The sequence below is a fragment of the Colletes latitarsis genome, chromosome 8, assembly GCF_051014445.1.
Source record: "Colletes latitarsis isolate SP2378_abdomen chromosome 8, iyColLati1, whole genome shotgun sequence".
Lineage (NCBI taxonomy): Eukaryota > Metazoa > Arthropoda > Insecta > Hymenoptera > Colletidae > Colletes > Colletes latitarsis.
Genome location: NC_135141.1, coordinates 6933531 through 6946717, shown reverse-complemented (window position 1 = coordinate 6946717; position 13187 = coordinate 6933531). Strand labels below are relative to the sequence as shown.

The 13187-nt window shown below is 42.7% G+C and overlaps 2 protein-coding genes across 2 annotated transcripts; both read left to right on the top strand.

Moving 5' to 3' along the window:
* The first annotated feature begins 319 nt into the window (after positions 1–319).
* LOC143344442 (uncharacterized) lies at positions 320–1702 on the top strand. The gene has a single exon (XM_076770499.1). It carries the CDS (start codon positions 920–922, stop codon positions 1700–1702), a length of 783 nt encoding a protein of 260 aa, XP_076626614.1. The 5' UTR covers positions 320–919.
* Positions 1703–7633: 5931 nt separating this feature from the next.
* LOC143344563 (uncharacterized) lies at positions 7634–8845 on the top strand. Its single transcript, XM_076770730.1, has one exon. The coding sequence runs from the start codon at positions 7634–7636 to the stop codon at positions 8843–8845; it is 1212 nt and encodes a 403-aa protein (XP_076626845.1).
* Positions 8846–13187: the final 4342 nt, after the last annotated feature.

The window sequence follows — 13187 nt, the reverse complement described above, 5'->3', positions numbered from 1 at the left end:
GCGAAAGGGTGTCTTTCCGTATGAATACCTTGATTGCGCGAACAAGCTGCAGGATCCATGCTTACCGCCGTGCGAGTCATTCTACAGTTCGTTAACGGGTGAGACTGTATCAGAGACCCATTACGCACACGCTGAGACAGTCTGGCAACGTTTCGAGATTAGAACCTTGGGCGAATACAGCGATTTGTATTTGAAAACTGATGTCTTGTTATTGGCAGATATTTTTGAAAATGTTCGCGAAAGTTGTATCAAAAGCTACGGATTAGATTCGGCGCATTATTATACTCTACCTGGTTTCACATGGGGTGCAATGCTAAAACATACCAAAATTACATTCGAATTGCTCACAGACATCGATATGGTCATGTTTATCGAACGCGGTTTACGCGGGGGCTTAAGTCAATGTTCCGGAAGATACACACATGCCAATAACAAGTACATGTCATCTTACGATGCATTGGAAGAGTCATCGTACTTGATGTACTTTGACGTGAACAATTTGTATGGATGGGCAATGTGCCAGCCTCTACCATACACTAAATTTCAATGGGTTGAAGATGTTGTAAATTTTGACGTATCTTCAATCGGTGTCGATTCGCCCACGGGATACATTCTCGAGGTAGATCTGAAATATCCACAACGTCTGCACGATGCTCATGCAGATCTACCGTTCTGTCCGATGCATACCAAACCACCTGGCAGCAGGCAAGACAAGTTACTCGCGACGGTATATGATAAGCAGCGTTACATAATCCATTATCGCAACCTGTAGCAGTGCACGCGTCACGGTCTCCGTATTACAAAGATACACCGCGTGCTTCAATTCACTCAATCCCCCTGGCTCCGTGATTACATCGAACTCAACACACGGTTTAGAACAAGCGCGACAAACGACTTTGAAAAAAATTTGTATAAATTGATGAACAATGCAGTTTTCGGTAAAACAATAGAAAATGTACGAAACCGTGTGGATGTAAAACTTTTGACACATTGGGAAGGGCGATATGGCGCGGAGGCAATGATCGCGAAACCAAATTTCCACAGCAGAAGTGTTTTTTCGGAAAATTTAATAGCTGTTGAATTGCGAAAACTCGAGGTGAAATTCAACAAGCCGATATATGTGGGCATGTGCATTCTGGACATATCAAAAATTTGTTTGTATGAACTTCACTACGAGTACATGTCTCCTAAACATGAACAAAATTGTAAAATTCTATACACCGACACTGACAGTCTTATTTATCACATTCGATGCGACGATATCTACGAGTCTATGAAGCACAATATCGATAGATTCGACACAAGCGATTATCCTACTGACAATCCATATAATATGCCACGCGTAAATAAGAAGGTTCCGGGGCTGATGAAGGATGAAAATAACGGTGCGATAATGACTGAATTCGTAGGTCTTAGAGCGAAAATGTATGCACTTCGCGTGGACGGTAAGGAAGATACAAAAAAGGCGAAAGGTGTCAAGACCAACGTCATAGCCAGAACGATAACTTTCGACGACTACGCGCAGTGTTTGCACAGAGAGATCGAAATGGTTCGCAAACAATCATGCATACGGTCTAAATTGCACAAAGTGTACACAATTTCGGAATCCAAAATCGCTCTAAGTCCATACGACAATAAGCGATATATCATACCCGATTCAACCGACACTCTGCCCTGGGGACATTATAATATACCGTTGTAAAATAGAAATTATTATTATTATTATTATTATTGTATTTATTATAAATAGTGGAATTTATTGTATAATATAAAATTGTTCGCAAATGTATAGAAATTGTTATTGTATTTATTAACTCATTCACATAAATAATTGGATTAATGTGTAAATTAAAAGTGGCCACTCATGTATATGCATCATTGTATTTTATTAAACCATGTATTATTTTACAATACATTATTTTTATTTATCCAAGAATTATGTAATTTATCAAAGCCCAACCACTTGACGTACACCTTATCCCCCTTTCTATGCAACACTTTTTCCACTAGATATACATCAGGATCTGTGACGCGTTGCAGCTCATGTTCATAGAATCCTCCGGCAACAGGTTTTCCAAAGGAATCGAGGAGCAGATACGTCGCGGGATTAGTTGCCTGTACTTTGGCTATCTTAAACACCTCCGTTGTCCAATTCGGTGTATAGCCTTTATCGAAGATGGTTTTAAATTTGCTCACGCGCACAAACTCACCCAATTTGAATCTCGCTGGAGCAGCAATCTTTATGTTGTTGTATACTGTGGTTAGCAGCTTATCGGCGATCACAGGGGTAACATCGCAAAGATGCATTCTGATGGTTCTATGTTTTCGTGCGTTATACTCTGCAAGTAGACACGGTAGTGCGTCAACCCATTTATAGGTTCCATTGAGCGTAAACAGTTTCCACATATTGTTCTTCAAAGTTCGATTGAAACGTTCTACGACGGAGGCCTTCATCACCGAATACGTCGAATAATGATTAATGCCATGCTTTGTCATGAGTTTCTGCACATCAACGTTGTAAAATTCTTTTCCTTGATCGGTTTGCAAATTTTTCGGATGTCGATCTCTAAATATCTTTGCAAACGCTTTAGTCACCTCAGCACCACTTTTAGTCTTGAGCGGCACCGCCCATGCATACTTGCTTAGCACATCGATGACCGTGAGTATATAGTGATGACCTCGGTTGAATCGCGAGTATGGACGCATTTCTACAACGTCAGCTTGCCACAGATCGTCGTATCCATGCACTATGACGTGTCTCCGCGAGAAATGTCTTCGAGCTGGAGCATGCAATTCCTCAACAAGTTGCCGCTTCTTGAGACTATGGCTTTCATTACTCTTGGATTTCGATATTGGTTGCATTTTTGATCGCAGAGATGTCTTTGACGCAAATGATGCGATAATTATCGTGTACATACATTATGTGCTTCCCATCGTCTCCAAATAATTCTGGGCAAGTTCAACCATCTCGCATGATTCTCCATCGCAATTCTGCTGTGGGATAGGATTGAATGTCTGCGATATCTTTTGAACACTGTTTTGCAACGTTAGCATATCTCTCTGAAATACAATCAGCTTCCTCTCCAATTTTTCCTGCTGCTCTCTCAAAAGTTTAATGCTCTTTTCCAAATATAGTTTACTGACAGCATCGCTGTCGGCTGCGGGCTGTGCTACGCATCGTATCTTGCGTGATATTGCATCAAAGTCGGCATCGGCCACGCAAAGAGCGTTATCTCGCATATAATTTCGAAGCAAACCGCTCCATTTGTAATAGTCCATTCTAGCTGCTTCACTCTTCTCGAGCGATACCCCAAATTTGTTGATCGGCATCTCATTGCATACAGTGCACATCATCGGTGCGCTGTTTAATTTATAATGAGGCCTACCTCGCGAAGTTCCTCGATAATCGATAGAATTTCATGGTCATGCGAGTTATTACCCGCCTGACGCGACGCTTCCAACAAACGGAATCGATCCACCAGCTCGTTGGGATCGTCCCAGTGCACGAAATCGATCTTGTTATCATTTACCATCATGACTTGTGGAGCCAGCAGGCCTTTCCCTGCCTTACTGGTCGATATACGGGGTAGTAGCGGTGCAATTACATGTTTATACTTGTATCCCTTGTTACCCATTATGGGATTTCGGGCGTTATGGCCACGTCTGTGAGCATTTGTTGTCAATAGTATACTTTTGTATTTTTGTTTATCGGCATCTGTGTATATGGCGTCGTCGGGAATTCTCTTGAAAATAAGTTCATAAAGACCGGGGGTTCCTCCATATCTTATACCATCTACGATTATATTATCGTCCTTGTCCATATCAAAAGCCTTATCCCCAAGCATCGTTCCACTATTGTCAAAGTATACACCGTACACATAGTCCATGGTTGTATCCCTATCACCACTTACGATTGCATGCATGTATTTTTGCCCCAACGGACCGAAATGGTTGCGAAATGTTTGTTGTCCCTCGGATGTTTGGAGTTGATGCCTCATAGATGTTGCAAATGACTCATCGACAGAAGTTTCGTAAACGTCTTCAGCGTTGGTTGTGATCGATTGTATATCAGGAAATGTATTTATTGGCGTAGGCGGAACCGGGGAATCGTTTGACGTGACATTCAGTCGTTCCCGCTTCGATTGAACTGGTGTTGAGGTTACGAGCGAATTTTCCGATGGCATGTATAATCGTTTTCTATTTCTCTTATGTGCTGTGTTACCTTTCGATTGGATTTTTGGTTTATGTGTTAATGTTTCATTCCCTTCAACGTTCATGCTCGTCAGCGATGGTATGTTAGCTTTTGTGGCTGTTGTATTTTCCACAATATGTTTTAATGGCTCAACAACAGGTTTAAAGTATCTCTCCAACGCGATATCTTCCTCCATCTTGCCAGTTTTCAAAGCCTGATGTTTCTTGCGAATGGAATCACTGGTTTTTGCAATTTCCTTCGCTATTCTCTCGCGATCCTTAATCTCCAGACTATCAATATCAATCATTGTACCGCGGACGTTGCTTTTCCACACACGTGTCGATGACGATTAACCACCTCACGGTATCGCAAACTCGTTAAATCCCTTTCTATATCATCCATTGCACATCGCGCTATCCTTGTCTTTCACCGTAAAACCATACTCCCGTTGCCAACAATTACGACACAAAGCGCAGAAAGCATCGTAAGACATGTCAGTGTTTACATGATCGTTGTACACATGTTTCAAGTTGGTGCCATCCTGCTTAAACAGAATCAGCAGATTTGCATTATCACGTATAAGATGTTTGGGAATCTTTGCATATGTCTGACAGAGATAGAAACAGTCAACGTTCGAGTGGCACCCCATTGCAAAGTATTCTCGTATCGTATCTTGCTTGTCGCATGCCACGTCATCGAAGATAAAAATGGAATTCGGAAACGATTCGCTCGGTGGGATGACGTCACTGTTATTTGAAAACGTAAAGTAACCAATTTCATCTATCGGAGACAATAAATTCTCCAAATACTGACATTTCGGCTGTTGCAATGACTTGGAATACACGTACACGTTCTCGAAGCGAACGCCGTGAGGACTTTCCAACAAGCTCACTAGCACGTTGGTCTTTCCACAATTTGATGGACCACAAATGATGCAACGTATAGTGTTTGGTAGCATACTACCATGTTTGCGTCTTTGTTTCGTAGACATCATTTGCAATTTATCGTCGAAATTTGACACGCGTATCGTCATGGGTTGTCGCACGAATCGCATGCTCCCTCTCTCTCTACGAACCGCGAAATTGGTTTTGATACGTTGAAACGACGACGCGCCCTATTTATAGGCCCACGTCGAAGCAAAACAGCTCAGTATTCGAAATGCTTCTCGTTCTGTCGGATAATTGTGACATTCCAGATACAACCTCTGAACAGCTGAAATATATACCAAAGATTATTCTACTCCACGAATTTGGCAGACACATTGACCAGTTGTGGGATAGACTCCCCGAGCATATAAAAGCCGATTCTGAGGTTCGGCAGTATCGTAGGTGTCTGAAACATTATAATCTCCCTCGGCAGCGAACGCATATCGACGGTCCAGCACCACTGATTAAAAACTGCAGCGAATGTCGCTGACGAGAGTAAAGAAAGGCGGTGGTTTGTTAAATCGAGCGATAAACGCACTACCTATCGAATTACATATCCCAGGATACCAGTTTTGTGGTCCAGGAACTCATCTGGCAAAACGATTGGCTAGAGGTGATCAAGGCATCAATCCGTTGGACGCAGCGTGTCGCGAACACGATATTGCATATTCGCGTAACAACGACCTCCGCGAAAGGCACGCAGCAGACAACGTACTCGCTGACAAAGCGCGAAAACGCATCGTTGCGCGAGACTCGACTCTGGGTGAAAGAGGAGCTGCTACAGCTGTTTGGGCAGCTATGAAGGCCAAGACGAAAATCGGAATGGGAATGAAAACAAAACCCCGCAAAAGGACTGTAAGAAAAGCATCGCAAAAGCGGATTCTTCCAGTGGCCAAACGGGGTGGTATATTACCACTTCTCCCGCTGCTAGGTGTTCTCGGATCATTAGCTGGCGGAGCGGCGGGGATCGCCAAGGCGGTAAACGATAATAAGGCAGCGCAACATCAGTTGCAGGAAATGCAGCGTCATAATCGCTCCATGGAAGGTCGTGGACTTTATCTGGCACCATATAAGCGCGGACAGGGAATCTCGAAACGAAAAAAAAAAACCGTTGAAAAGACAATAAAAATGCCTGTGGGTGTAACTACCGACATGCAATTGAATGAGTTGGCAAAACGTATGCGTATTCCATTCTTTAGAGGTGTTTTTATGCGCAACGCGCTAACGACCGGAGGAGTACGTCGAAACGAGAGCGGTATCATGAATTTGGACAATGTCGAGGGACCGGGGACTCATTGGGTGGCGTATGCGAAGAGAGGGCATCGAATTGTATACTTCGACAGCTTTGGCAATCTTCGACCGCCTAAGGAATTGACACAATATTTGGATAATGATGGTGATGTGAAAATTGAATATATTCGAACGTCTTATCAGGAGTATGATCAGAGCAATTGTGGACAACTATGTCTACGCTTTCTACAAACGATTAGCACCAAATTTAAGGATTGTCTCCCCGCCACTCTGATTCAGTACTAATCGAGCAGTTTCTCGGAATATGTCGTTAACATTGACTCTAACTGGCAAGAGTAGCATCCTCGCTGTAAGCTACTTTCCACCCATAGATTTGAGCGACGATGATTACGAACTTGGTCTAACAACCTTTGAAACGTATCATACAATACCAAACATCGACTCGAGCAACGATAAATTCTACTTCACCACAAACTATGACACCAACAACAACAACAACAGCGTCGACACCGACCATGAATACATTACGATTCCCCACGGCTCTTACGAACTAGACGCCATTGCCAAGTATTTGAAGCAGCGATTACTCGAGCGATATCCTCAAAATCTCGGTGGTACCAATGATGGTGACAATGATGTGCATCCTACAGTGTTGCGTCCCAACAACAACACCATGAAAAGCGAGCTGTACTGCTCGTTTGCCGTAGATTTTACGAAACCCAATAACATTGGATCGCTTTTGGGATTCTCGGCGAATCGGGTATTAGAACCAGGACAGTGGCATGAATCGGACGACCCGATTAATATCATGAGCGTAAACATTATTCGCGTTGAATGTAGTGCGACCGCTGGCGCGTACAACAATGGGAAGCGCGTACATACGATACATGAATTTTCTCCGAGAGTCCCGCCAGGATATAAGATATCGGAAACGCCTGCACAGATCATTTACCTTCCAATCACCGCACGAATCATTACGGATCTAACGATACGCGTTGTGGATCAAGACGGACGATTGCTAGATTTTCGAGGTGAAGAGATTACCATCAGACTGCACGTGCGACGACGACGATAATACCTGTGGTGCGAACGAATGAGATGCTTGTATTGAACGACTCCAGAAACACGTTTCTTCCATACGAAATTGTCTACAACAGCAACAGTAACAGTAACAACTCTAATTACGCTAAAACGAAGAGACTCAGTGCTGAAAACATTGCATTTTTGAAATCATTGGGATTCATTGTGCGCTTTTAAGTTGAAAATGGCTGACATTCTAAGCATTGGAGGGAAGCCAATGTTTGATGATCGCATTGTTAAGCTCGAGACTCACACATACAACCCATACGTTAATACGACATTTGGACACAGTGATGAGATAAGAATACCTATACAACAGCAAGATTTATACACATTGCCATGTGAAAGTTTCCTCTACGTGGAGGGGAAATTGACGATACATAAGCCAAATGATGCTTCAACGGTAATGTTGGGAAATAATTGTATGGCGTTCATATTTGATGAGATTCGATATGAGCTGAGTGGTGTGGAGATTGATCGCAACAGAAACGTTGGAATAACTAGCACGCTCAAAAATTATGTATCACTGACATCCGATGAAGACAAAAATATGGAAAATGCTGGATGGGGCTTGAAACGACACGATGAGCTGGTAGTGAAAAATCATTTCAATTTTTGCGTCCCGCTCAAATATTTGCTGGGATTTTGCGAGGACTACAAACGGATGGTGATTAATGCGCGTCACGAATTGATTTTAATACGATCACGCAAAGATAACAATTCTCTAATTGGACCTCCAACGTTGGAACCAGAAATTGAATTATTTAAAGTGCAATGGCGGATGCCTTATGTGACGCTAAACGATGTTAATAAGCTATCGCTGCTACATGCTTTGGAAAGTGGGCAAAACCTGAGCATTAGTTTTCGCTCGTGGGATCTGTACGAGTATCCTCTCTTACAGAGCACGACCAAGCATTCGTGGGCCGTCAAGACAGCCGCACAGCTGGAAAAGCCGCGATATGTTGTCTTTGCTCTACAGACTGCTCGAAAGAATGTGATGACCGAAGATGCTACTCGGTTTGACCACTGCAAATTGACCAATGTAAAACTTTTTCTCAACTCGGAATTTTATCCGTACGATGACATGAATTTGGACTTTGACAAGAATAGGCACGCCATCTTGTTTAACATGTATACGCATTTCCGTAAATCATATTACAGACATAGTTGCAACGAGGCATTATTCACCATTGCCCAATTTTTACAATTTGACCCCCTCGTGGTGATTGACTGCTCACGACAAAATGAGTCGATCAAGAATAGCACCGTGGACGTGCGCATAGAATTCGATTGTAAAGAGAATGTGCCGGCAAATACTACAGCCTACTGTCTCATTTTGCATGATCGGGTGGTTGAATACAATCCGCTGACAAACGTGGTGCGCAAAATCAATTAAATCCCAACGCTACTTACCTGCCCTCTCGTATGCCAAATTCGTATTTCATCATGAAAATCGAGATGCTTTACGAGAAAGACCACATTCTCCCGCCTGTTTTGGAAGTGCGCGGATCTCTAAATTGTTCCGATAATGACCGTACCAACATTTGTTGACCTGCAAGGGTTCATCGTTGATGGAAGATTTGTTGTGTGTTTCGTAGGAAGTGGCTGTCCTACGAAAAGGAACAATTCTCTCGCATTATATATTTGGGAGTTCGATACCGCAATATCTTCTTTCGAAATCTGACAAATCATGCATCCGGTGGTTGACGACAAAACATCACGGGCTACGGTGGGAAGATGGAGACGTTCCGTACAGTATGGCTAAACAACTAATTACGAAAGCTGCTGTCGATGCGATCGATGAAGAAGATGACGCATTGCATATCGCATATGTTAAAGGACTGCAGAAACGAGACTGGCTGGTGGATTTCCTCAATGAAAATACAAGAGCAAGTGTGATTATTGAGACACTGGACATGGACTACGAGGATATCATATCTCTAAAAAAGCTAAATACACATAAATCCTTACGATGTGGCAGACACGCAAAGCACTGTGCCTTGCAAAATGTATTTAAAATATTCAACTGGTGGTCCAAACGCCAGAGAGAAATGCATAAAGAAAGTAAAATATAATCAATTTTTTAATACATATAAAAAATGTTTTTTTTTTTCATCCCTCCCATCCAACCTCCTGCACGTGATATACGTTAGATTAAGACGATAGTTATAATTATTATGTAAAAGTAGTACCATATATGTTCAATCGGGGTACCATACACGTTCAAAGTGGTACGATTGATGTTTAAAGTGGTATGAGGCACGTTCAAAAGTGGTACAATACACGTTCAAAAGTGGTATCCTACATGTTAAAGTGATATGGACTAGTCGAACGATGGGTCTAAAGAAGAAGGGGAACTGGTTCGGCTCAGCCAATGACACATGCATGGAAGAATTGGGATGGTCAGCGAAAATTTCGAAGAACATGAAGAACAAAGGTATCCTACTTTGCAAAGCTTGCTGTGAGCAGCGTTGACAATATCGTTCATGACACATGCGAATCTAAAGTTTCACCAATGACATCATGCCGTTGTAACACGGTGTCAAAAAATTTGAAAATTTTCCTGTGGACAAGATGCGTATTTTCGAAAAGCTGCAAATACATGTGGTCGACACAATGCTCGAGATTAAATAAAAAACCTCATAGTTTCTAATTTGAAATATAAAGACTTATTATGTAGTGACATCTTCATAATTCGCGAATTATATTTGTTAAAAAGCTGATGCTTTTAACGACGAAGTCCGGATAGAGGGATCGGATTTTTATTGTGGGAAGTGAGTTGGGAACTTAAGATTTTCTTTTTCAAAAACTGTTTATTATAAAAATAAAAATAAAATAAACAATCAGAAACAACGAAAATTCCTATTAAATTGTTTTCAACGATTTCCTGGTCGGAACCGGCACGTTGAGGTAGGCCAAGGTTCTGTGAACAGAAAAACACGGCAATGTGTTAGACACGTAAACACGTTACACGTATATTCGCCGCGTGTGTGTCCTCACGCTCCTGGCTTCGATATTCGAATGTATAGGAGCGGAGAATTTTGTTCGCTCGTAATATACGAGCTCGCAAGTGGGCTGTAATTAATATCTGGCGTGAAAAGAATTAAATTTCCTCTCGACGCCGAACTGAGTCGATTGTCTAGTGGACGGGGATGCAAGTGGAGGTTGTAAGGCTCCAAATGCACTGATCCCGTGAGTATGCCCACGGAGTCTGTGCGTCGAGTCGCACTGCAGTACAACGGCACGACCGTCGATCTGCGGCTTCTCTTTAACGTTCCAACAGATGACTTGTTGGTCGAGAATTGTACTGCGAAGCCCGACAGCACGTGGTTCACTGCACGAATGCACCACTCGATGTGATTCGTGACAGTATTTGAACTACGTGGGGGCCTGACCCGCGACTCCTTGACCTCTCCGCACAGGTGCTCCTCTAAGCGTTACACCGGCGGGGTCTGTAGAGGGAAGGAATCGAAGACCGAAAGTCAAGCGTCCGAAGTGGACGCTGACCTGACTCCAGTGAGCCCACCTCGAGGTTCACCACGTAGGTGCCTCCCTTCGGTGTCTCCTAAGCCGAACGACAATCACAGAGAAGTTTGAACGGTATTCGCCCACTTCTCTGTGTTTCAAACGTTTATACGCTTGAAACGACAAAATAATACTGCACGAGGGGGGTCGAGCACCTTATTGGTGTATTCTCGAGCCCTCCAAACTAGACAGAAAATAGAAATTGAGCTTGTTTGGGACTTTCCCGAACGAAACTCCTGAATGCTTTTATTCGAGTCGAGAGTCGACTCGTTTGATAAGCAAAGACTAAAATTAATGAGTGCTAGTTTGAGTTTTAATGAATTCTCAGCTGTGCGAGGTCAATCAGAGGACCCGCACCAGACTGAACATCGACTCGTTGCACCCTTTATTCAGTAATTGTCTGCTAGCTTTATCTCGAGAATTTCACTCTCGAGATTCGCTCGAAATCTGTTCGGACACGATCGGGAGCCGATGTGCCTTCTTCAGAAGTCGTTGTGAGACTGTGTCGATTGACAGCCGAAAACGTCGCCGCGTTGCTCCAATTAGCCGTTCCGCGGCGCTGTCCAAATTTCGGCAGTCGATCTTTGTCTAATTCTCTACGCGCTACTCTCGCACGGTACTGACGTCATCAACACCGTTAGCACACTCGAATCGAAGGTAATGAGCCGTTACCGATGGCAGAAAAACTAGTAATACACGCGTTTTTCTATCACTGTTTGCTGTACAAATCCTATTAGAGATAATCTCCTTCGAATTGTACGTTAACAGGATTAACGGTAATCGCGGCCGAGGACAATCGCTCGGCATTATGCAAATCTTTAAACAATATTATACAAAAATCTACCACCAATTCACCAATCCATAGCGGTGCCGATCCATAAAATTGTGCATTTTTTCAACGTCTGCACGTTTTCCCATTAGCGTTTTCCATGTTGGAAGATGCAACAACAATTGATTCCCACGATTGTCGCCAAGAACAATTTCCACCAGTGGTATAGATTCCATGCTGATTCCAATTTCCAGATATTTATATGATCCAGGCATTAGCGCATATCTTCTAACCATGATACGTAATGGTTGAAGCGATCTAAGAGTTCGATCATGAAGCAGTGAGAATAACACACGAATGAAATATGGTACCTGTGGAAGTCAAATGCGTCGCAGTCGAGAATCATAGAAGGAATTATGCTGTGTCGATAGAAATTGATCAGGACAGACAGAGGAAGATGTCATCACCGTGTTACAACGGCATGATGTTGTTAAGGTGGGGGAAGCACCCCATATAAAAAGGGAACGACTGCAGAAACAATCTTCATATTCTCCAAAAAAAAAAAAAAACACACAATGTGCATTGATTACAAGCAAACTCGCCTACAGCCAGAAGAGTAGAGAGTTACGAAAAATACGACGCCACTTAAACAGAACGCTTTGTGTAAAAATGACATTTTACAACACATTGGACGATGCGTACGAGATATGTAATACCTGTGCGGAGTTTATTCCGAATACTGAGGAGCGACTATACCTCCATACACCGATGATTGAATTAATAGGAGGGAAATGTTGCTACCGTAGGAGGAGTATCGTCGAAATTCAGCGGGTCATCAATTGTAACGAATGCGGTGCAATCGTATTGTCGGAGCTATCCTAAGGACTACCACGTAAGATTTCATCTTTTTTTATACCTTATCATCATTATTTATTAGCGTTTTCCTGATAAATGGTAATTTTCATGATCGGGCTCTTAGATCGCGTTAACCATCACATATCATGGTTAGAAGATATGCGCTAACGCCTGGAACGTATAAATATCTGGAAATTGGAATCAACATGCAATCTATATCACTGATGGAAATTGTTCTTGGCGACAATCGGACGTGCAGACATCGAAAAAAAATGCACCAGCAAATGCACCAGCAAATGCACCAGCAAATGCTAAATTGTACAGCGCGCTCGTATATTATTATTATTATATCTACATTATTGTTTAAATATCGCATGAGTCCGAGACGCAGAAACTCGGCCGCGATGCCCGTATCTATATTGAATTCGCGTAATTCTAGATGGTTGTGCTGACATGGAAATTTTCCATCGTTCAGATTAGTATACCGCGGCTATTTACGTGTTTTTTCAAGCTAGCTTCACTGAAATTCTCGAGTTTTGGAGCAAATTCTAGGAATGTGTTGTTAGCGCTGAGAAAGAGAGAGAAAAGA